The 23807-nt window shown below is 51.4% G+C and overlaps 2 protein-coding genes and 1 non-coding gene across 7 annotated transcripts in view; 2 read left to right on the top strand and 1 right to left on the bottom strand.

Annotated features, from left to right (window-relative positions):
- Positions 1–12758, top strand: part of Wars1 (tryptophanyl-tRNA synthetase 1) — a 33440-nt gene extending 20682 nt beyond the window's left edge. For all 3 annotated transcript variants that reach the window (XM_021642579.2, XM_060388171.1, XM_021642580.2), the window contains 5 exons: positions 4674–4774; positions 6509–6621; positions 6842–7015; positions 9918–10058; positions 11329–12758. In XM_021642579.2, coding sequence (XP_021498254.1) covers positions 4674–4774; positions 6509–6621; positions 6842–7015; positions 9918–10058; positions 11329–11490 — 691 coding nt within the window. In that variant the 3' untranslated portion in view covers positions 11491–12758. The remainder of the gene's footprint in view (positions 1–4673; positions 4775–6508; positions 6622–6841; positions 7016–9917; positions 10059–11328) is intronic.
- On the top strand, positions 10275–10376 carry LOC132655503 (U6 spliceosomal RNA). The gene has a single exon (XR_009593308.1). It is a non-coding gene; the product is annotated as a U6 spliceosomal RNA (small nuclear RNA).
- A 3316-nt stretch (positions 12759–16074) lies between the features above and the next one.
- Slc25a47 (solute carrier family 25 member 47) lies at positions 16075–21885 on the bottom strand. 3 transcript variants are annotated; one of them, XM_021642587.2, is made up of 7 exons: positions 21778–21877; positions 20121–20290; positions 19587–19630; positions 19232–19303; positions 18578–18760; positions 17257–17581; positions 16075–16942 (listed from the first exon to the last, which is right to left on the bottom strand). In XM_021642587.2, the coding sequence occupies exons 2-7, from the start codon at positions 20191–20193 to the stop codon at positions 16659–16661; spliced, it is 981 nt and encodes a 326-aa protein (XP_021498262.1). In that variant the 5' UTR covers positions 20194–20290; positions 21778–21877; the 3' UTR covers positions 16075–16658. The 3 variants fall into 3 exon arrangements, with proteins under 3 accessions (XP_021498262.1, XP_021498263.1, XP_060244151.1); XM_021642588.2 differs by lacking the exon at positions 20121–20290 and having other exon boundaries at positions 21778–21885; XM_060388168.1 differs by lacking the exons at positions 20121–20290; positions 21778–21877 and adding an exon at positions 21274–21307.
- Between the last annotated feature and the right edge of the window lie 1922 nt (positions 21886–23807).

Here is a 23807-nt window from a genome sequence, read left to right as displayed (position 1 = left end):
TGGTAGCTTCCATCTATGTGCTCCTTAGGCTGGTCTTGAACTCTGTGCACAATGATTCTTCGCCCTCGGCCTTCCCAATAGCTGAGTCAGGCCACCCGCACTCTGCTCTATGCATCATGCTTACCCATCACTGCCCTCCCGCCCTTGTCTTCCACACTCCTGCCTTGCCTGGTGCCCCAACATGGGACAACAAGAGCTCATTTTGCTCTTAGCATACACACTCTTGTGAGTTGAGCCATCTGCAGTTTGATGGACAGTTTTCAGTTCACACCTTTGCAGACTAACTGTTATCCTGTGAGCCCTGCATCCGAGTGTGTTACCTCTCACTTTTCCAAATGAGTGTCAAGCCCCCTTTTCCTGGGGAGGTGCCCTTCTCTGCTCCCAACCTGACAGGGAGGCCCTCCATTGGGCCACCACACAATAGGTAAATCAGACTCACAGCTTCTTTCTCTGCGCTCTGGGGGAAAGTCTCTTTCTTGGCCCTGCAAACAGCAGGGCTTAGGCAGACCTGCCTTCCCTGGACTTAAACGTCGGCCGCTGGGCTTGTCAGGGGTTCTACTGCTGGGACAAAACACCAGGACCAAGCGAGCTGAGGAGGAAGCTGTTTCTGTGGCTTATGCATCATAGTCCATCACAACATGAATGCAAGTAGGACAAGAATCTGAAGCAGGAGCCAATGCAGAGGCCGTGGGGGAGTGCAGCTCACTAGTTTGCTCTTCAGAGCTTACTCAGCCTGCTATCTTACAGACCCAGGACCACGAGCCCGGGGTGGCACCACCCACAATGGTCTGGGTCTTCCCCATCAATCACTAACTAAGAAAATGCCCTACAGCTGGATCCTACGGAGGCATTTTCTCAAAGTTCCTTCCATTCAGACAACTCTAGTTTGTGCCAAGTTGACACAAAACTAGCCAGGACAGTGACCAAATGAGAACAAAAGCCTACCTATAGCAAGTCCACAGGTATGATTATGCAGCTAATGAGTGAAGAGTCAGGAGCAGTCCACGGACCCCTTTAAGCACATTCTGAGTATGACATTTATGTGTCTCTGGTGGTCTCTGCTCCAAACTGCTGCTCACCTTGGCCCACTGAGAACTTTGTCTCTCTTCTGGAGCATGGGGTAAAGTTGACTATCAGAAAGCTTGTCTTCCTCATTAAGAATTCCTTTTCTTTGTTTTTTTGTTTTTTTTTTCCGAGATGAGGTCTCACCCTTTCTCTGGCCTTGGATCTCAAGTACTGATGACTACAGTTCAAATCATGTGCCACCACACCCAGCAAGAATTTCTTTAAACACTGGGGCATTACTTTTCTGGGTTAACTTTAATCTAGAATCTTACCTGTGATCTAACAAGCCTCTTGGTCTTTGAAGCTATAAGTACAAGGAAGCCAGGCTCTGCTCTTTTGGGAAGGAAGGAAGAAACGAAGTCCCTGTGTCCCTCTCCCTGCCTCCTGTTCACACCCCAGAGAGGACCTTCTTCCAGTGATTCAGTCCCAGCTCGGCTCCAGCTTGGCCTCGTTGTCTTAGACAAGTCCCTAGATCTCCCAGCCTGTGTTGTGGAGAGTGTAGCACTGATGAGGTGCAGCATACCGGAGGGCTTGCTGAGGGCTGGGCTCATCCTGACGCCTCCCCTAGGCAGACTGAGCACACAGGGCACTTCCTTTGTACTCCATCTGCTCCCTTATTCCACAGATAATTTACTGATCATCTACTATAGGACAGGCCAGTGCTGATTACAGCAAGGAACAAAATAGTAACTCAACAACTAGTCAGAAGTAGCTAAAGGTTTTCTTCTTTGCTGGAAATGGAACTGGATGCCTTACGAGTGTTAGGCAAGTGTCCTACTAGCAGCCTACAGTTGTAGACTCCACAGTTTATCTTCGAAAGGGACAGTCACTTAGCAGATAATTAGGTCACAGTGGGGTCACAGTGTTGGGAGATCAGGAAGAGGTAGAAGTAAAGATTAGAGATGGTGATCCATGCATGCTGCCAGGCTTGTGGGTACTTTCTGAACTGATGTGTGTAGAGCTCCTCAAGCCATGCCTGGCACCTAGTGGGCCTGAACAATGTCTCCTTTTAGCCATCTTCCAAGTCTGCAGCCTGTATGTGGAAGGAAGGTCTTTCCCTGAGGCAGTCATTCAGTCATAAGACACGGTCAAGTATGCCTCTTGTCAGTGTGCAGAGTCAGGCAGTGGTGATAGTCATGTGGAGTCTGTCCCCACTGGGAAGACTGTGGGCTCCATTCTGCTATGACCAGGGAAGCTCTTGTGCAACAGGATCTAGCTAGAAGGCCAGTTTGCAGGTGACCATGTTCAGTCATCTTGATCCACAGAATGCTGGGTGCCTCTGCCAGTCTTCTCAGTGGCATACAGCTGCTAGCTGCTTAGAAGAGCCTCTGCACACACAGGCTCTTGTCTCAGCAGCAGAAAGACTGGTGTCTTCCCAAAGGTTGTAGCACTCTGCTCTTGTGTTGTTTGCATATGACTAGATGTAAGGGGTACTCCTACATTGCCCTCATCCTGTTCCCCCAGTGCCTGAACCTCTGCGGATTGCTTTTGACCCTATGCCCATATGAACTGTTGTGCCCTGCTCGCCCGTCCCCACCTTCCCCCTGCCAAGGATATTCAGGAGCTGTCCATCACACTCTCATCTAAGCTGCAGCACAGCTATAGCATGATAAAAAACAAGGCGCAGGCTTTGCGTCTAGCTGATCCTGGCTAGGTTTCAGCTTCTGTGTGCACAGAGCCTGTCACCACGACCTGGAGCTTCAAGCTTGAGCCTTCTTTTGAAAAGCCAAGACCGTACTTTGCAAGAGGGATTGTGCCAGTCACTGTGCCATATCATAGGTTCCCTAGTCACTTTTCTGCCACTATAGTAGAGCACCACACACTTGTAATTGATGGGAATTCTATTTCATGTGTTTGAGTATTTTGCCTGTGTCTTAAGGTTTCTATTGCTGTGAAGAGATAGCATGACTAAGATAGTTCTTATAAAGGGAACTATTTAAATTGGGGGCTACCTTACAGTTTCAGAGGTTTGGTCTACTATCTTGGCGGGGAGTGTGCTGGAGCAGTAGCTGACTCACAGGCAGCTGGCAGAGAAGCGCTGGGCCTGGCGTGGCCTTTTGAAACTCAGAGCCCACCTCCAGTGATACACTTCCTCCAGCATGGCCACACCATCCGATCCTGAAGCAGCTCACCAGCTGGAGACCGGGCATTGAAATCTGTGAGCCTGTGGGAGCCATTCTCATTCAAAGCACTACAACCTGCATGCATGTCTGTGCACCACACGCATCCAGTGCCCACACATGCCAGAAGGTCGCTTCGGATATCCTGGAACTAGTGTTACATAGTTTTGTGAGCCACCACATGGGTGCTGGGAACAAACCCAGGTCCTCTGGAAAAGCGGCCCATGCTCTTAACCTCTGATCCATCTCTCTAATCCTGATACAGACATTTATTTTGCCCAGTTTTCAGTCCAAAAGCTGACATCTGACAAGGGCCTCTGTCTTGTGTCAACCCCTAACTGAAGACAGAAATGCAAGTGAACCCTTGAGGAAGAGAGAAAAGGGAGCAAGGTCTAACCCATTCCTTAAGTAGCCTTAATCTACTCCTGAGGGCAGTGTCCTTAACCCGCTTCCAGTGACATTTCAGTGACATTTAAGTTTCACATTAGTCAGGCCTGTAGCATAGCTCCTGCCAGACACTCCCCTCTGCCTGCACTTTCTCCCTTTCTGTCCTTACAGTGCATAGCAAAGGGGCAGGCTGAAGAAAGGGATCTGTCAACAAGAACAGTGTAGGAAGCTGCTGGAGGGATGTCTCAGAGGTTAAGAGCACTTACTGCTCATGCAGAAGACCTAGGTTTGGTTCCCAGCACTGACAGCACGCCTCACAACTATCTGTGACTCCAGGTCTGGGGTCTCCAACACATTCTTCTGGACTCTGCAACCACCAGGCATGCACATGGTACACATACATACATGCAGGCAAAACACACATAAATAAAACTTAAAAAGAAGCCACTCTGGATTCTGCTATTCTGTATGTCCTGTCTCAGCCTGCTTCCCTCTGGTATCAGAATGGCTGCCACAGATCTAGATGTCATATCCATGACCTTCACCATCCACAAAAGCCATGTTGCTCAAACCAGCCAATGTGACCCACCCCTGTTGCTGGGCATGAAGCCAGCCCTGCCCAAAGGACAGAGTAACCAGCACAGTGGTGGGGAGGAGTGGCCAGATGCTAGAAGGAGCATCTGCACGACGCAGGCCCTCAACGCTGTACCCATTGGTTCCAGGCATTCCAGATGGATACACATGTCTCACCACGCCATCCTGCCAGCTGACAGTTGTGGGGTTTCTTCCTTGAGATCCACGGCGTGTGGAGCACTGGCCAGCAAGCTGTGGGTGCTCCCTGTCAGCTCTGCCTTCGGTGGCTGGCTCTGTTCTGGCCCCTTCCCAGGTCTTCTTCCCAGAGCTAGTTAGAGGTTTGGCTACTGTAGTTGTGGGCCTACAGTTAATTTCTCCGCGAATTTGTATTATGCATGGACTAAACATGTGTGGTACCCAGTGTGCATCTGGCACCAAACCTCACTGATACCTAGTTTTAGCCGCTGCTACTTTGTCCTCCACAGAGACTGTCTTCCAGCTCAAGTGTGATTATATTTGTTTTTGCAGGCAGAGCCCAGGCTTCTACAAGAATGTGGTGAAAATTCAGAAGCACGTCACTTTCAACCAAGTGAAAGGCATTTTCGGTTTCACCGACAGTGACTGCATTGGTAAGGGGCTATTGCTACCTAGGGAGCCCTCTCCTCCTCTCAGTGGGACAGGTAGAGCTTAGAGGAGGCTAACCAAAAGTTAGCCTCCTAACTCGTAAAAGTGTTGCTTTTACCACTCGTAAAAGTGGTGTTGCTCGTAAAAGTCAGGCAACACCACCAAAGCCTGAGCTAACGGAACGTGTTACATGTGTGTGCATGCCTTATATGTGCCTGAATGTGTGCGTGCGTGCCTGCGTGCAGTGTTCCAAGGGATAGATTCATATGTGTAATAGATGCTACCTCTGAGCCCTTTGCCCAGCCCAAGTATCTGGTCTTTAAAGCATCTGCCCAGAGACCTGCCCTCCTAGCACTTACAAGTTAGCACTTCATGTAAAACACTCAGAGGTGGGGGTCCACCAGACTCTGGAAGACATAAGACACAGATATAAGACTGAGCTGGGCATGGTGGCGCATACCTGTAATCCCAGCACTCAGGAGGCAGAGGCAGGTGGATCGATGTGAGTTTGAGGCCAGCCTGGTCTACAAAGCAAGTCCAGGACAGCCAGGGCAACACAGAGAAGCCCTGTCTCAAAAAAAAAAAATAAACATAAGACTAACTGGCATTCTCCATCATGCTGGTGTGACCCCAGTCACTATAGGGCTTTGTAGGGCCAGGAGAGTTATAGGAGGGCAGGTGGATTTGCTGCTTTCTTAGAGGAGCCTTCCCTGGGCCCCAGTTTCCCCACTTAAAAGAAAAGAGGTTTTAACTTGGTGTGGCATTGCACTCCTTTAATCCCAGCCCTCAAAGGCCAAGACAGGCAGATCTCTGATTTTGAGGCCAGCCTGAATTCCAAGCTAGTCGGGGCCCAAATGGTAAGACGTTGTCTCAAATAAATAATTAAATACATATAAAGATAAGGATTTTGAGTAAATGCAGGCCTCTCCCACCTCTCATTGCTTTCCTCTCATGGCTTTACCCCTACTGACACGCACAGTGTTTGCCAACTGTATACACAGTTAGGTGCTGTACGTGCCTTGTCAGTCCCAGTCCCATGTACTGGCATTTGTGGGCCATCATCTCCTTGATACTTGTGGGTGTGGCTTCTTTTCTCTGTGTCCACCTGTTTCCCATCCCCTCACCTCCTCTTTGACGGTTCAGTCAGATTCATTCCCAACAACTGGGGCATGATCTTCATGCTTTTGAGAGGCACTTGACATCAGAGTCACAGCATGCAGGGTAATCCCATGGTGGAGGTGACTTAGAGTTAAGGAGCATCTTGTAAAGAATCGCTGCCCTGCCAGCCCAGATTCAGCCCTGGTTCGGCCGTTCACTTGCTGTGTGCACTATGGCAGGCACGTAAACACCTTGAGCCTGACTGCACATGTTTGTAAGATGGAAGGAGGTACCTAGCCATGGAGTTGTGAAGAGTAGCAAGCTCCTGGAAATGACCACTGTGGTGCTGTGCTCCTAAGGGTGACACTGGCGGCCATGACAGCCAGATACATTAAGGGAAGAGCATGTCACATAACAGTGTGTGGTGAGAAAACAGCTGAGCCCACTGAGAACTGCAGTCAAGAAACTGATGAGAAACCTCGGTGGGACTAGGCTTTTACTTATCTCCCTTTCTGTATTTTTAGGCTTTCTTTAGGTTTTGTTCTCAGTGAGAAGGACATCCATTGTTGATTCCTATAACTGGATTAATTGCCCAGAGCAGCTGGTCAGCTCAACACATAAGTGTGTCTCCCTTCTTTCAGGGAAGATCAGTTTTCCTGCTGTCCAGGCTGCACCATCATTCAGCAACTCTTTCCCGATGATCTTCCGTGACAGGACAGATATCCAGTGCCTCATCCCATGTGCCATTGACCAGGTTGGGAGGCAGAACCGACTTGGGGACACTGAAGCGGGCCAGCTGTGGTTTTAGGACTCTATTGGAGAGGGTGGAGGTGACAGAACTGTTGAAAGAAAAGCCAGTTTGAAACTGGCTGCACGCTTCACAGTTCCCTGGGAGGGTGGCTCCTTTAGGGCTGTTTGTTGGCCAGAGCATGGCTATTTGTTCCTTTGTCTTTACCCAAGCCTTCTCCACCCAGGATCCTTACTTCAGGATGACGAGGGACGTGGCCCCCAGGATCGGCCACCCTAAACCTGCCCTGCTGCATTCAACCTTCTTCCCTGCCCTTCAGGGTGCTCAGACCAAGATGAGTGCCAGTGACCCCAACTCCTCCATCTTCCTCACAGACTCAGCCAAGCAGATCAAGAACAAGGTGAGCTTGTGAGAAGCAGGAAGTTTGCAAGGTTACCTAACATACCATCACATACAACTCAGAATCACAGCACTGCTGAAACACATACACACGCCCCGCCACTGCACACAGCAGGCGAGCTTGGCTTGGGTGGTTTGGGAGTTTTGGCCTTTGGTTTTTGGTTAGTCTTACCTAAACCCCTTTGTTTAAGTAAAAACCGGCAGGCCTTTTCTATTTCCTTTTTTCTGTCTTCCTTACCAGCATGTTGACACAAAAGCAGAGCCTTGATAGTTTTCTTTAAGGTCATATTCAGTGAAGCTGTTGTCAAATAACGAAAAGACTTTCCTCTATCTGAACATCAGAGGGGGCAGAGCCAGTCACCGTGGTGATGTCTTCTGAGTTTCCTTCTCCCTCTGCTTGGGGGGACTGTTGATTCGTTCATTGAGACAGAATGAACAAATATAGCATAGACTATCACAGAGATTGGCCTGCCTCTGTCTGGTGAGTTCTAGGACTAATGGTGTGTACTACTGTGCCTGGCTGCACTGTTGGTTTGAAGCACAGTCAGGAGATTCGGTGCAAAGTGTGTGCCCTGGCACACTGCTCCAGGGTGTGGGCAACAGCTTGTCCACAGAGGACTTAGGCCGCTGTTCCGGGAAGAATTGGGAAATAGCCTCCAGTGGGTCCGCCATGTCCAGTCATAGCCCAGCTGGCAGACTAGGCACTTGGTAAACACTTGCAGGTCATTTGGAAACTGGAACTGGAGAGGAGTTTGTGCCTTGATGGTTCAGAGCCATTGCTGTTGCCCGGTGCTGAGCTGCCAGTGACTGTGAGCCCCTCGTGACTACAGGAAGTCACTGACCTTTCCTTTGGACACGAATATGTGATTATGGGCTGGAGGGTTGACGTGGAGTGAGAGGAACGTATTTGGGGAGTGTTATACAGTAGTCAAGAGTCCCTGCCAGGCCCTCAGCCTACTGGAAAGTCCCAAACAGGTTGACAATGAGGACTTTTCAGATCCAGCGCTTCCTCCGGAAACAGCTTCCAACAGTTCTGCCTAACATGGGAGCAGCTGGTCAGAGTGGGGATTTGGGGGAATCTTCCTTTCTCTTTTGCTTTTGTCTGAAACTTCCAGAATGTGGGGGCGGGGGGAGAAGTGAGGTGTGTGGGGAGTATGTTCTGCTTGGTTTGGAGAAGTGGTCTGTGACTCTGGAGTTTTCATTTGCCAAAACCAACAGAAACCCAAGGCTAGTGTGCATGAGGTCAGAACCACATGGGCCTGCAGAGGTCAGGGTCACAGGCAGGCCTTCTCCAGCTCTCCATGCCCAACTCAGCTTCAGAAAAGTTGCCATGGCAGAGGACCTTCAGACAGAATCTCCACAACCTAGAGCTGGACTGAGACCCTGCCACAGCAGGGTGAATTTAGAGTGAGGGAGCTGGCTGGTGGCTACCACAGCTGCCAGCCATCAGGGCCCCTGATCATCTCGGCCTGTAAGGCAACAAGGCACAGGGACTTTTGCCTCCACCCTCAGTACAGAGCACTTCTGTGCCTGCCAAGTGGGTCTCCAGCAGACGCCGCTGGTTGGTGTCCTACAGTCAGTTCCATCCAATGCTTCCTCCCTGCAGAGTGCAGCACTGACAGTTTAAGGCTCAAGCCCACTTCTGTGCCAGCCACAAGGCTGTGGCTTCTATATGTCTGATAGACCGCCCCTTCACCAGGGTTCCCACAGCCCCGACTCAGGTGACACTAATTTTCTGGAACAGCTCATAGAACTCAGGATAACATCGCCTGTCATAAGGCAGGAAGGTGTGGGGTCCAGGCACTCTGAATCCATTTCTGAGCACATTTGCTCTCAGTTTGGACCTAGAAACTGAGCCGTTCTAGAGAATTTGGGAGGTTCCCAGGTTTTAGGAACTTTGTACCGGAACAAAATATTGTGACAAAACAAGACTGTATCACTGTGGAGACTTGCCTTGGCGATCTTGGCAGCATTTGTGAGGTGCAAAGTTTAGTGACCTTTACCCCCAGCACTCATTCATTTTATTTATTTGTTTGTGTGTTTATTTACTCTTTGGAGACAGGATCACACTGTGTACCACGAGCTAGCATGGAACTCACTAGTCCTGGCTGGCCTCAGACTCACAGAGGCCTCGTGAGTGCCAGAATTAAAGGTTTACGCCACCACATCCTGCTCTTTTAGTTCTTTTTCTGTTGTTTTGTTTTGAGATGGTGTTTCTGTGTGTCCCCCAAGCTGGCCTGTAGCTTCTGACCTCTAGCAGATCCTTCTAAGTGCCCGCCACTGTGCTCAACTCTGATTTGTTAGTCTCCAGGGTTGGTTGGTTTGGTTTTATTGCATCAGTGACTTACTTGCATGTGTGTCTGTGCATCACATTAGTGCCCAGTACCTACAGCAGCCAGACGAAGGCATCAGATCCTCTGGGACTGGAGTTACAGACAGTAGTGAGCTGACGTGGGTCCTGCCGATTAAACTCTGGTCCTCTGGAAGGGCAGCCAGTGCTCTTAACCACTGAGTCATCTCGCCAGGTCATCAGGGACATTCCTAACCACCTGACACATGACCTGTTTCAGGGTGGAGACCTCCCTATAGCCTTTCCTGTCACTTCACGTGGAGAGTCTAGCGTCTCTCAGCTGTGTTCTAACCTCATGGCTCGTGTGCATGTGGGGTTGGTGCTGCTTCCCTGCCACCTGTGGACACAGCCACCTGCCACCCTTTCTGTTGATCACTACTCTGAAGAGGCCTTTGGCTCTTCCCCAAATTTTAGCCCATCTGCTTTTGTTTCCAGACTGTTCTGTAGCACTGGGCGGGGGGGGGGGGGTTCAGTAGTGTGACTGCCACCCCATGGGTCCTGATGGACATCCAGGGACAGGGCACCACTCTGACTAGCCTCTATGCTGGCACAGGTCAACAAGCATGCATTTTCTGGAGGAAGAGACACCGTGGAGGAGCACAGGCAGTTTGGGGGCAACTGTGACGTGGATGTGTCCTTCATGTACCTGACCTTCTTCCTTGAAGATGACGACAGGCTGGAGCAGATCAGAAAGGTGAGTTGACCCCCACTCTGCTCCCTACCCGAAAGCCTGACAGCTCAGCCAGGCCTGTGTGTTGCTGGAGCATCCTCAGTGGCCTGGGCTGAGCCAGGCACAGTGGTTCATACTTAGATCTAACTGCTCAGGAGGCTGAAGCAGGAAGATTGCAAATTCCCAGCCAGCCTGGGCTACAGAACAAGATACTATATTTTAAAAAAACAGAACAGGTGCCTGCTTCAACAGCATATATACCAAAATTAGAATAATACGGAGAAGATTAACATAGTCCCTGCACAAAGATGACAAGAAAGCCATGAAGTGTTCCATATGTAAAACAAAACAAAAAACTAGGTAAGATCACTCAGATTTTTAGCCACGTGGAAAGAACCCTTGAGTAGTTCACAAAAGGGAGAGCATAACAAGGTGTGTCTTCCTTGTCAAGAGAGAAATGTAGGTAAAACTGCATGCTGGCAGATGATTTAGGGGTCCACTGTCCCAGGACAGCCTCTCAGTGACAGGTTAAAGCCTTGGCCTTAGAAGGTTTTCCAAGGAAATCCTATGAGATAGGAAACAACTTTCATACAAAGATAACGGAAACACTAGCAGAAAGAAGACATGCAGACATGCTCTGTGCAGCCAGGAGGCCAGGTGAGAATCGTTGGTTGTTATTGTTTTAAGACGGAATCTCACTGTGTTGCCCTGGGACTCCCTGTATAGATCAGGCTCACAGGAAACTCGGCTTCCAGAGTGCTGGGGTTATAGGAATAAGTATGTGAAGGGTTTTATTGAAGTGGGAACCAGTGCCAAGAATAGTGAAAGAAAGAGGCAGTAAGAAGCCAGGAGAAGGGCTACATGACGCTCACAGAAAAAATTGTCAGGGGAAATAGCCCATTCACTAGAAGTGGTTAGTGCCTGTGGTGTAGAGCTGCAGGTGGTAGACAGTCAGGAAAGAAGGCATCAGGGTACAAAGGAGCCAGTGCAGCTTGGAGCTGCATTCAGGTCTGCCCCTCTCTTTTTAGTATGGTTTCCCTCCCTCTACTCCTCCTAGTTCCCCACCTATCCATGGCCACTCCCTTTCTGTCTTTCATTAGAAAACAAACAAGTTCTAGGGGACAATAATAAGATAAAAACAAAAACTAACACACAGCACAAGAAACAGACATTTTTAATGTCATGTAAGACCCAGATTACTGTGACACTTTCTGCATGCCTTATAAAGGGACATTGGCTGAAGGGATGGTGTGGACACAGGGAGTCATTGCTCATAGCGCCCAACTTCCTACAGGATTACACCAGCGGAGCCATGCTCACTGGTGAGCTCAAGAAGACGCTCATAGATGTCCTTCAGCCCCTGGTTGCAGAACACCAGGCCCGACGCAAGGAGGTCACTGAGGAAACAGTGAAGGAGTTCATGACTCCCCGGCAGCTGTCCTTCCACTTTCAGTAATGCTTCTCTGTGTGCATATAAAGACAAAACCTGTCAATAATCCTGGCCCCAGTAAATCAAGTCACTCCCAGTAGGCTTCTGTCACATGGTAATTCCTGGGTCTCTACGCCCTTGTGCATTCTGGATGCTGTGTCTTCTGTGATGTCTCTCCACCAGATGTCTGCTGACAGTAATCAGGGGCTGCTAATGTCGTGTGATCAGATAGAAACCCAGCCCGAATCTCTCCCACAAAGAGACCACAAAGAGTCCTCCATGGCCCACAGAGGACTGTTCATCTAGCAGCCTAGGGTTCCAGATAAATCCTAAAATCTATTCCAGTTTTTGTTTTTTGTTTTGTTTTTTTTTTTTTTTTCAATTATGTGTGCTCAGCTAGCCAGAATGGTGCACACTTATAGTCTCTGTACTCAGAGCCTCAAGTTCTGGGCCAGCCTAGGCTACCTAGCAAGATCCTGTCATAATCTGTATTTGATTCTAATTCTGTGGAATCAAAATACCATTATTGTAAAACTGAAAAGGAGACATTTAATGGGCAAAAGATACTGTGCTCAAGCCCATACCAAATATATATAAATATATTTACATACACTATATTTAAGCCTTGCTTTATTATGCTTGACTAGGAGGTCATCAGCTTTGTCCTGGAGGAGTTCCTCAGGAGTAGAGCACTCACTCAGCATGCATGATGCCCTGTGGTTAGTCCTCTTCACCACAGGGGTGTCGTTCAGCTCGAAAGCTGCTTTTAACACTGATCATGGACCAGGCTGGGCCATTTCTAGTAACCTGAGTCTTGTGGGGTGAAACTTCGGGCTGAGGGAACTAAACTCCAGATCACACATGTTGTCCACTCCAGAATCATGCTTGTTGCCCTTAGTGTACTAGCTTTTCCACAGATGGCCCAGACTCTACCTTGTAAAGCCCAGTGGTGGCTTCTCCCAACCATCAGACTCTAAAGACAGGCTGTTGCCTTTGCAGATGCTTTTGTTTTGACACTTGACTGACGTGGAGGGCAGCACAGAGCAGTGTGCTGGCCATGCCTCAGGCCAGTGGACCATAGCTAGGCAGAAAAGAACAGCAGCCATCCAGGCCTTGGCCTCCTCCCTCTGGGCTGGATGCATGTAATTAGCCACCACTCAGAGTCTTGACAAAGCAGAAGCCATATCTCAGGGAAAGCCCCTGGTTGAAGTGTCTGTCCTCTGAAGGCACAAGGGCCACCCTGAGTGTTCTGTACTTGCATCATTTTCAGGCAAAAATAAACTTTGTTGTGCTCCTGTCTTTGTCACTTTCTGTCCAAGCATGCTGTAGAAGTACTTGAACTTGCTGCAGGCCTAAGCTACATTATCCCACTGCTGAGGCTGTAGCCATTCCTCTTGCCTGGAGGTAGAGGGGCAGGCAACACTTAGGAAAATGCAGAGCTATGAAATCCCATGGTGCTTAAAGTCTCCCAGGGATCATTTTGTGGGACCACTTATCCTGAGAAGCTGCCCTTCTCAGGCTGAGATTGCTTTCCCACCTCATTTGGCGGTCCAACAGCCTAAAGAGAGTATGTGCACATGACATCCTATTTGAAAAGTTGGGTACTTGGGGAGGTGCCGAAGTGAAGAGCACAAGCTTGAGCTGGGCCAGGGGAGACCCAGCCATGTGGGGCCTGGCTTCACCTTACCCATCTGTCCTCATTTGCAAGTAGGCAGACAGGATTTGGAAGGAAACATGACTTGTCCAGGGCCACACAGTGAATTTGTTACTACTGAGCAGTCTGTTCTGACTTAGTACTAAGAACACTAAGATTCACTCACACCCTGGGAGGCCAAGCACCTGGACTCGGAGCCCATGAGAGTGCCAGAGTGTGGCATGAAGCTCCTGCAGGCTCCCACTGGGCTGGCCACACTTCAGGCCAGCACCTCGCCTGGCTCTGGCCAGAGGTGGTGCGGCATGCGGAGGATGGCCTTGCTCTCTCACTGTGACACAGGGTGGCTAATGCCATCAAAGTGCCATTGCACCCATGGAACATATGGTTATGCAGATGAAAGAGAGACATTGCTGTCACTGTTCATCCAGCCAGAGCATCTGGTGGCTAAGGTGGGGTCGTGGGCCCAGGGAGGGGTGAGTGCCCAGGCCAGAATCCCCCATCATCCACAACTTTGGGCCGGGTTGGGGGAGGGGAGGAGCTTGACCACTTGGTAGCTCTATCTCCTCCATCTAAAATAGCAGAGAAGTGATGCCCAAGGCTGCTGCTCATGAGGATGAGGGTAGCTACAGGCCTGCAATGCCCACTGACACATTTCCTGAAAACCAGCGGTCTCTTGAAGCTCCCTGAGAGAAAGGTTCAGCAGGGGACAGCCTGGTAACAGTATCCAGTAACAAGTGGTCCACAGAATTCCCAGGAAGAACAGCCTTCACTCTGAGGGATATCCAAATCCCAAAGATGCGGATGTCAGCCCCTCTGACAGGAACAGGTGACAGCTCCCATCTAGACTAGTATGTCCAGGGGTTAAGCAGGCCTGGTGAGACTCGCCAGAGTTACACTCTTGGCCCTTCTCTGGACTTGTAGGTCTGCAGCCAGCACACAATGCAGGAAGCCTCAAGGGCAGCTTTTAGCTCTCACTGCAAAGGTCAGCTACAGCCTTGGTTTTGTTTTGTTTTATTTTATTTTATTTTATTTTTATTGATTGATTGATTGATTGAAGTAGCCCTGTGGGGAAACCATCTCTCCTCAGTGAGTTACTTGGGAGCAGCCAGACCCTTCTCCCTGATTCTAAACTTCTCCTGGCAGCAGGAGGGATGGTGGCTTAATGTGTAGAGTCCCTGCACTTGGGAGGCTGAAGCAGGAAGACAGAATCTGAGGTCAGCCTGGGCTATACCGTGAGTTCCAGGCCCTTTATACTGAGCCACTTCCCTCACCAGTGGCAACCTGGAGACCTAGGCTGGGCCAGCACCTCAGCAATTGCAGTCAGTGGGAACCAGAGTGCCTGTGCTGACTCCTTGAGAATATATCTGAGCTCAGCTCCACAACTGAATGATATGCCAGGTGTGGTGGCTCACGCTGTTAATCTCATCCCATGGGCAAAAACAGGCACGCTCCAAGCCAGTCAAGACTACATAGTGAGACTTTGTCTAAAAAGAAAAGAATGAGTGGACACCAGAAGACACTGACAGGGTTAGCGTTGGTAATTTTTTTTTTTAAGATTTATTTATTTATGTTTACAATGTTCTGTCTGCATGTACACCTGCATGCCAGAAGAGGGCATCAGATCTCATTATGGATGGTTATGAGCCTCCATGTGGTTGCTGAAAATTGAACTCAGGACCTTTGGAAGAGCAGCCAGTGTTCTTAACTTCTGAGCCACCTCTCCAGCCGAGGTTGAATTTTTGTGACCTTTAACTAGCTGTCCTTTTCCAGGCACTGGCCCAGAATGTCCCAGCATCTTGACTTCTCTAAGCTAGGTGAACTTTCAAGTTCAGAAACTAAAACCAAAAGGACTTGAGGATTGCAATTCAAGAGACGTGGAATGCTAAATCAGTATTTGAAGCATGTGAGCAAAGTGGTAGAATACACACAAAATGGCTCTTAAATCTCCACAAAGGAATTAAAATTGCTTAAAGAGAAACCTTACTAAAACTGAAGAGAACACGAAGGCCTTCAAAAGTCCATAGCAGCTGTAGCTTGTGTATCTGTCTAGCCCTCGTGATGCCTGCAGAGGGTGGCTGGGACAGCCTTCCATCCAGGCTGCAGCTGGAGACATGATGAAGCCTTGCTCCTCCAGCCTCCCAACGCCATCTGGAAGCTCGCCAGCTTTCTTCATAACCCAGACCTTACTGCAAGGCTTCCAGTTCCCTGTTCACCAGAAACTGAGAGGTCCTGGGCAGCTCCCAGTTATGAGATGGGAGAGATACGCAACCAGTCAGCTGGCCAGGCTCCATGGGAGGAGCCCAGAGGGAAATCCCACAGGCAAGGGCCCCGCATATGAGATCTGGTAGAAAGAGTAGTCCCAGAAACAGATCCTGCTCCTTCCTCTAGAAATTGGAAACTTTCCCTGGACTGAAAACAAAACAAAAAACTGGAGGACATGTTCAGGCTTTGAATCTGAACATGCACAGCTGAGGCAGGTCTAGTCTATCACAGGGCTTTTCTGTGAAGACCCAGTGAGTGGGCTCACTGTCCTACCAGCGTGACTCCCAGTGGGCCTATCACTGGAAGCCATAGGGTCCCTGGAGAGGGAGGCTGAGTCTCAGAAGCAGTCTATTCCCATCATGTGCCTGAGGGTAGACCCAACCCTACCCTGTCCTCCAAGACACTGGTCCACAAAACCTTTGTAAGGTACCCAGCACCTTCCCACCCTTGGCGCAGTGCTCCAGCGAGGTGGGTGGCCTGCCTATGCCACATATAACAGCTACACAGCCCAGAAAGTAAAACCAGCCCGAGGGCCATGCAAGGTTTCACAATGACCAATACACAGTAGGTGGCATCTCAGCCACCAGGGCCAAGGCTCCAAGCCTCCTCTCCCACCAGGCGCAGACAGGCTTCACACAGGCACTGGATGAGCACAAGGTGGGGGGCCGGGACCCCACAGATCACAGCAGCACCACTGAGCAATCACAGAAGCATTTATTAACAGCCACTCCTGACCCAGGTTCCAGGATCTCATGTGGCAAGCACAGCACACACAGGCAGGGTGGGTATGTGGGGTATTGCCCTGTAGCAGTTCCTCGGCCAGTGAGAATGGTGGCCCCTCTTGGCCAGCCTAGGACAGGGAACAAGCCCAGCCTGTAGCCAGATGGCTCATCTTGCTATCTGGTCCTTAGCCTGTCTCTAAGGGGACAGCACGGATTGGTGGAACTGAGATTGGCTGAGCCCCCAATGGGTTTGATGAGGATATGCTCTGAAGTTGTGGGTGTGGACAAAACAAGTACAAGCAACAACAAACAGTTGTTCAGTGACAGGTGACTTCAAGTGACACATGTTCTCATCAAGGAGAGCCACACAGCCCTGACTCATGACCCCCAAGCAGATGGCAGACGAACTCCCTGACTTTGTGGTCAGCAGCCGGGCAGGCCAAGCTCAGGCCTCCCCTGAGTCTACTGTTCCGGTGATAGCCCCGTGGCATCCTGAGCCTGCCCTTGCTCGCCTTTGCCTCCAGCTGCTGTGTGACCTGGCTGCTGCTGACCGGTGGCTATGTTGTGAGCAGGCCCTGAGTGAACCGTAGCACAGCCTCATAGGCCACGAAGACCACCATGTTGACAGGAAAGGCGCGGCAGCAGTTGAGTGCCAGCCCTTTGAAGAGCACCCTGGGGCCCTCCTCCCGCACGCTGGTCACCACACAGTGCAGGAGGCCCCGGTAGCGCTGCTGGCCCTGCCCGTCCGCCTGCAGGCGGGACTTGATCACATCCATGGGGGTGGCCACAGCCCAGGCCAGGACCCCAGCACAGCCTCCAGCCACCAGCACGCCTAGGACATCTGTGGGAGAGACAGTGACCATGCCTTATTGCCAGCTTCTCGAAGACAGGACCCAGCCCAGGGCAGCCCACTGAGTCAAGATAAACCCCTTTACCACAAAGTCACACACAAACACACACTCCCCTCAGAAACCCTACTTGAAAACTAAGGCAGGTAGATAAGGAAGCCTAGCTCCATTCGGTGTTAGCCGCATGTGCAGCCTGAGAGGCACCGGTACAAGCACGCCTGGATTAAAGATAGGCTTCTCTGATGCACGGGCCCTTCTCTCAGACCCCATCCCACAAGGCCAACCCTACCCTCCGCCTGTCACTCACCTGGCTGGCTACGGCCAGCAGGGGTGAGCCACTCACTGAGCATGGCATAGGAGAGAAAGTAGGTGGCAAAGGAGTGCCCTTCACGAAGGAGCAGAGCTGAGCTGCCCTTGTAGAGTCCCCGCAGGCCCTCTTCACGGGCCACTGTGACTAAACAGTGCAGCGGCCCACAGTACTTGAGTCTGGGCTGCAGACATACAGTGGGGGCAGGACACAAAGCGGGAGCAGTGGATGTCCAGGAGGCCGAGGGCCGCCGCTGCTGTGTCTGAGCTTGGGCCTGTGTCTGCAGGCGGACTTTGGCCACCTCAGTGGGGGATGTCAGGAACACCTGGGACAGAGAGTAAGTGAGAGTAAGTAGGACATGCCTGTGGCCTGCCCACACACTCTAGGACCCAGCCTTCCATTGGCTCTGACCACCCAGAGCAGTACTGAGAGCCCGGACCCCAAGAAGCTGCAAGCTGGCCTCAGGGCTTTGGCGGTGCTGGGCTCAAAGCCAGCTCATCCCAATTAAGGCCAAAGCCAAGGCCTTCTACTACTTCTCTCCTGTCTGAGCACATATCAGGTTCTAAGAAAATGTGATGAAGTTCAGGAGCCTAGTTGACACAATTGTTTATGACATAGTCATATTGCCAAAGGCAAGGCATGACGGTCGCTGTGGGACTCAGATGAGTCAGATCCTCACACCCTTGGCCTCCCTTACTTCTCATCACACCTCTTCCAAATGAGATGGCAGCTCAGAACAGCCCAAGAGTTGAGTTGGCTGGCTAGATTCAGGCCTTTGGTCTCTGCACTGTGTATCATGGCTATGACACACACTTGGCCCCTCTACCCATGGGACTCTGGATAAGTACTGAATGCTTATCCGTGCTCCATCCTGGCCTATGAGAGATCTCGGCTGCACTTTCCTGTCCTGTTCCCATCTGTGGTGCCTGATGCTCTGTCTCCACTGAGGATGAAGGATGCCAAGTATCCATGGTAACACTAGCTGGTGTTCAGGCATTTGGTGGTCATCCTGACGATGGAGCCCTTCCAGCTGGAAGGTCACAGGCACCTACCTGAGTGCTATCTCTCTGGGTCCACCTGACAGGGAGGGTCTTTATGGTCATTTCCTCCTCCACTTCTCCTCATCTCCACTGGAGCATACTGGGAGGGACATCAAAAGCAGCCTAGCCCACCACAGGCAGGATACTGATCCCTCACCATAGTTCCTGTGCCCAGCAAAATCTACCTTCACAGAGCCTAAGCCTTGATGCCTGCTAGGAGGTGTGATTCAGACTCTCTGGTTGTCTCTGATGCCCTTCCACCCTCAACTGCCTCCACTCACCCGGACAAAGCCAGAGGCACATCCTGAGAGTGTGATATCCGCCTTGCTGGGCTTGGCGTCGGTGCTGCCGTACCGGAAGCGGCAAATGTGAGCCAGGCAGTGGTGGTAGGTTCCAAAAGACACAGATGACACCAGGGACACTGTGCACACAGGCAGTGAGAGGCCCCGGTAGAAGCCACACACCTGGTAGATAGAGACCAAGTAAGCACAGGACCCAGCCAAGAGAGAGAATGCCCTGTGGCTGGGACAGCTGGGACTGACCCCTGGCCCAGGCCAATGCCACTGGACATCATCCTTGGGGGTCTCAGGACTTGATGACGTTTGAGGTTGGGTGAGGAGTTGAAGAGACAGTGATGGAGCCAGCATGATGCTCAGCTAACCTCTGCCTACACCAAGCCGCACGTTCACTGTTGAGTGTCCTCGAGACCTTCCCCCTGGCCTTCAGAAGCCCAGTTTCCCCTGTGTTCCCTCCCCTGGTGACAGGGATTTGGTTCTGTACTGTATAATGTCCCAGGTGCTCAGGCTTTGGGCCTCAAAGGAAACCTTGAGCTGTTATACCTGTGAGGAGGGCCACCAAGCTAGGACTCAAGGGGAGGGGCATCATTAGCAAGTCCCAGCCCCTGATGCCACCCTATCATTGGGCCCCAGTCCTACCCGCTCTTGACGATATATGTCCCGGATACAGGACCAGATACTTGTGTACTTGGCTTCAGTCTGGATTCTGACCTGCAGGAAAGGAAGAAGGCTTCAGGAAGGGCTGACCTTAGGCCTGGAGTGAAGCAAAAGAAGCCTAGGCTGTGTCCCTTGCCTGTCATGAATTAGCTGTCTGAATGGGGACAGTGAGCCCCCTCACTGAGGCACAGGGTGAGAAAGATAACAGTCCCAAGAGCCATAGGGAACCATTGGCAGTATTGGCGTAGGAGAGGGCTAGGTCCTATGAGCATTCCAACTGATGAGCAGAGCTGAGTACAGGAGTGCAGTCTAAACCAAGGCAGGGCCTTTGTTGTACCTTCACTGTATCCAGAGGGTAGCCCACAGCAACACCGCAGACTCCTGCAAGACAATCAGAGGAACCGGTGAGGCCTCGGGAGGGGGCCCTGTCAGCAGTGAGAGCCTGTCCATCCCAAGGAATGGGAGGAGCTGACCTCAAGCAAGCCCTTCTCTCCTCCCAGCTGCTGCCACCTGGGCTCCTCCTCTCTGCATCCTTTGTTTTGCCGGTGAGAAACTGAGGCTCAGGGTGCATGGGCCAAGCTTGCTAGACATCTCCCAACCCTGATTCCTGGCCCAACAGTGCCTATCCCCACTGCCCATGCCAAGGACATTCCTTGGCCTCCCCTCTGACATCACATTTTGGGAGAACGTCTGGCTCCACTCTGGCTGACCCTGTCTCTGAGCCAGGTAGACTGCACTGAGCCTGTGCAGGGTTTGTGTGGAAGCTGGATGGACACCCGCACATTACAGGGGTGGGGGAAGGGCACATTCTGAGCAAAGGCCCAGTGAGCAGCCCAGACCCCCACGCAGGCCACTGACAAGCTGGCATTGCCTGGAGCCAAAGGTGAGTGTAGAACAGGATGTACGCTGCTGCCGTTGTCTGGACATACACCCCAGAGGCCCATGTGTGGGAGGTGGCAGAGCCGGCCGGAAGTCCTCAAGTCACTGGGAGTCACATCTTGGAGGGGACTATGAAATTGCAGCCCCTTGCCTTTTGGCTTCCTGGATAAGAGAACCCCTGACTGTTGTCCTCCAGTACCCACACAGAGGCCCAAGCAGTGGAGCCACCCAGTGGTCAGAGCCTAGGGAACCACCCACTAAGTAGCCACTCCTCTGCCTGAGTGGGTTGACGGAGGACAGTGGACACAGCTGCTGAGCCATCTGGCAGAGGGGCCTGCAGTGTCCACCTTGGCTTTGGACCAGGAGGTCCACACTGCCCTCTGAGCCCTGCCACTCCCAGCACCAGGGCCTCCGCATCTACAGCAGCACAGCCTTGAGGAAGCTAAGGGCCAGTCGGCACTTGACCTTTCTAAGCCTGAGCAAGGATGCTGAGGACACTGTGGAAGGTGACAAGGCCTATGGGGTTGTGTTCTGGGAGGCATTCCAACACAAGAAGGAATGCCTGGGGAAGGTGTAAAGCAAGGGTCTATCTGACAGGAGCTTTGGCTAGAATACCCCTCTTTGTCTCTCAAACTTACTTCACCAACTCCATTCTATCCCTCAAAGCCCTCCTCTCTTAGGCCTCCTTACTGTGCTCTTGGTTGCCTCTGCCTAGAAACATGTTGAGTGAACCAGAGAACCCATCCAGTCACTTGGGGTATCCTTGGCAGCTATTCTTGGGATGGCATTCGAACCTGTGTCATATGCCCTTGCTGCTATGTCCCTATGTTCCATGGCCCCCTCTGTATCTAGAATTCTTCCAGGAAAGGCTTGGGTCAGGGTCCCTGGGACCAACACAGAGCAAGGACCCCCTCATCAGGACCTTTCCTGTGGCTGGGAAGAGGATGTGACCTCCTGTGGTGCCAGTGTTCAGGGGAGCAGCCAGCTTTGGGATGGCACAGGTCAAGATCCCAGGCAGGGCCAGGACCCAGCTGTCTTTCCTTTCTGACCTCCAGGCTGTTCCCCCACAGTGAGAAAGAGCCACCCATGGCTGTTTCACAATAGCTGCAGGGCCAAAGGTGCCTCACTCAGAATAGTCACACAACCTGAGGATCGATGGTCCATGGAGTCCAGAGAGCAGCCACCTCACTCCTTTGTCATCTCTCCCCCCACGGGGATGGAGGGGAGGCCAGTTTCAGCTGCAGGGGTCTAGATGTTGGTAGTAGGCCTCAGTGAGCCAGAGACACCATCTAGCCGGGCCTGCTCTGTATCTAGATCCTGCTCCCTGCTGCAGAACTCCTGGCTGTGCTGTTCTTCCCTGGAACGCTCCGTCACTCCTCAGGACTCATTCACCCACACCGAGGACCCCAACCATCTAACTGCATGGGGACAAGTTCCTGTTCCCAAGGCAGGGATGCCTGGGCTGGCTCAACATCCTGCCTGATCTTTGAGGCCAGTGGGATCCTGCCCTCCCCTTCAGCACCCATAGCCCATACCACCATTTTACTCAAACCACGAACTGCCTGGGACTCCCTCCCCCTAACCACACAAACACAAGCACTATCCCTGGCTCTCCCCATCCCTTGCACCCCTCTCTCCCCATATTGTACCTCCAATGGCCCCAGCAACAAAATCCATGGACTCTGGTCTGTGTCCGTGCCACACTGGACAGCTCCTACAAATTCTGCAGATCTTAAATACCTGTGAGCAGAGGCGGAGACAGAACTGTGTGACAGGCTATTTTGATACCCACATTCACATGCCCTAAAAGGACCGTGGTGCCAATGACCTCAGCATCAGGAAAGCATGTGAGAGGTCATGGGAGGTGGCCAACCCCCAGCCATAGGTCTACCTCTGTTTCTAGATTCAAACATTGCCAGGCTTCTGACTGATTATACCGACTGTAATCAGTACCCCCCTCTTTATAGCTCACATCTAGTCCTGAAAGGGAAGAGAAGTGAAGGGGACACCAAGAGGGACTTGCCTGAGGCAGCCACTATCTTAGAGCCCTTCTTTCTGATGGCCAGCCCATGCAGGCAGTGCAGCCTTGTCTCTATGGCCACCGCTTTGGCTAGTTCCATTCAGGGGGCCCAGTGACCCAGGCTGCAGCTCTACGGGTGATCTGAGGGGGCCTCAGGGCCAGAGAGTCGGATAACGAAGGGAAGGGACGTGTTGGCATGGAACTCCCGGCTGTTCTGTCTGGATGACCCTCAGGGTCGGGCAGCCACGTGTCCACCTGTTTTTCTGTTCTCTGTGGGCTGACCTTGAACAGGCTAGTTTCAAGCCAGGGATGACCCCATCACCCCAACAGTTTGTCTGCTTTTAGGCAGTAGGCAGTACTAGCTGCCACAGCAAAGGGCAGAGAGCAGAGGGGGACAGGAAGTAGCCTGTTCAAGGCCAACCTTGATGTCCATCCTGGCCCATAGAGGGACGTGGCTCAGTACCTGACTGGAACTTGACCTGCCTGCATTCAAACCCCAACTCTGCCACTTGGCTTTGAGACAAGACCTTTGGCCTACCTGTGCACCCACAAAATCTGTGAGCACACAGGGCAAGCTCCAGCTGTGTCCCCACAGCATTGCCAGCCAAATTCACTAACAGAAGCAGAGGGTCTAGAAGGCAATGATGGGGCTGCTCTGGAGAAGTGGCTGGGCCAAATGCTAAGCTCAAGAAGCTAGGACCTTGGACTTCTTGAGGGAGCCTAAACTACACTGTCCACTTGAGAGGACAAGCGCCCTTCGGTCCCACATTGCCAGTAGATAGGGCCATCCAGCCTAACACTAGACCCCCACAGGACCCCCGGGATACCTTTCTCTCTCTGTCCCACATTCAGCCTTGCTGTCCATCCTCAACTCTCGCAGGCAGGAGCTGTTGCCACTATCCGCCTGCACATCCCTAACTGTGTCATCATTCCTGGACAGCAGCCCACCTGTCCAGGCTCCTGACGCGTGCAACCAACACATGCCAGGTGCCAAACATTGTAACATCTCCATAAACACAACAATCTAGTTCTGCCCCAGAGACCTGATGTGTTGGAAGTGAGACAGAGTCCTGGACAGACAGGAAAAACCCAGAGGTGATTGCAAGGACTGATGTGGCCAGCTGCTGCTTCCAGTTGGGCACGGCCATCGCTAGGAAACAAAGCAGTGTGGCAACCCACAGGAGACTCTCAAGAAAGTAGGCCTCATAATATCCCTCATGATGCAGGAGGCTCAGGAGTCTCTCAAGGCCTTTCTCTATCCCAAGATGACTTAAAAAGAACCCTGAGCACACAATGTCAGAAACAAAGATGGACAGGATTCCTCAATTCGAAAGTCAGTTTCATTGACTGTGGTTTGCCAAGTAATCCTGATTTTACCTGCTGCTGTGGCTATAGGCAATCACAGATTCTTTTATTCCAGCCTTATTGGTTATTGGTATTGGTTATTGGTTATTGGTATTAGTTTTCAGATCACACATTACACAGTAATACACACACACACACAGATTAAAAAGCTAAGAGAGCCAGGCGATGGTGGTGCACACCTTCCATCCCTCCTGGTGTGCTGGCAGGTGGTATTTACCAGTGTAAACAGGATGTAGAATCATTCTTTCTTGGCACTTACACTCAAAATGGAGTGTGGCAGTCTGAATAAGAATG

This window comes from Meriones unguiculatus, chromosome 7 (genome assembly GCF_030254825.1).
Source record: "Meriones unguiculatus strain TT.TT164.6M chromosome 7, Bangor_MerUng_6.1, whole genome shotgun sequence".
NCBI classification, from domain to species: Eukaryota; Metazoa; Chordata; class Mammalia; order Rodentia; family Muridae; genus Meriones; species Meriones unguiculatus.
This window is presented reverse-complemented; position numbering and strand designations above follow the sequence as displayed.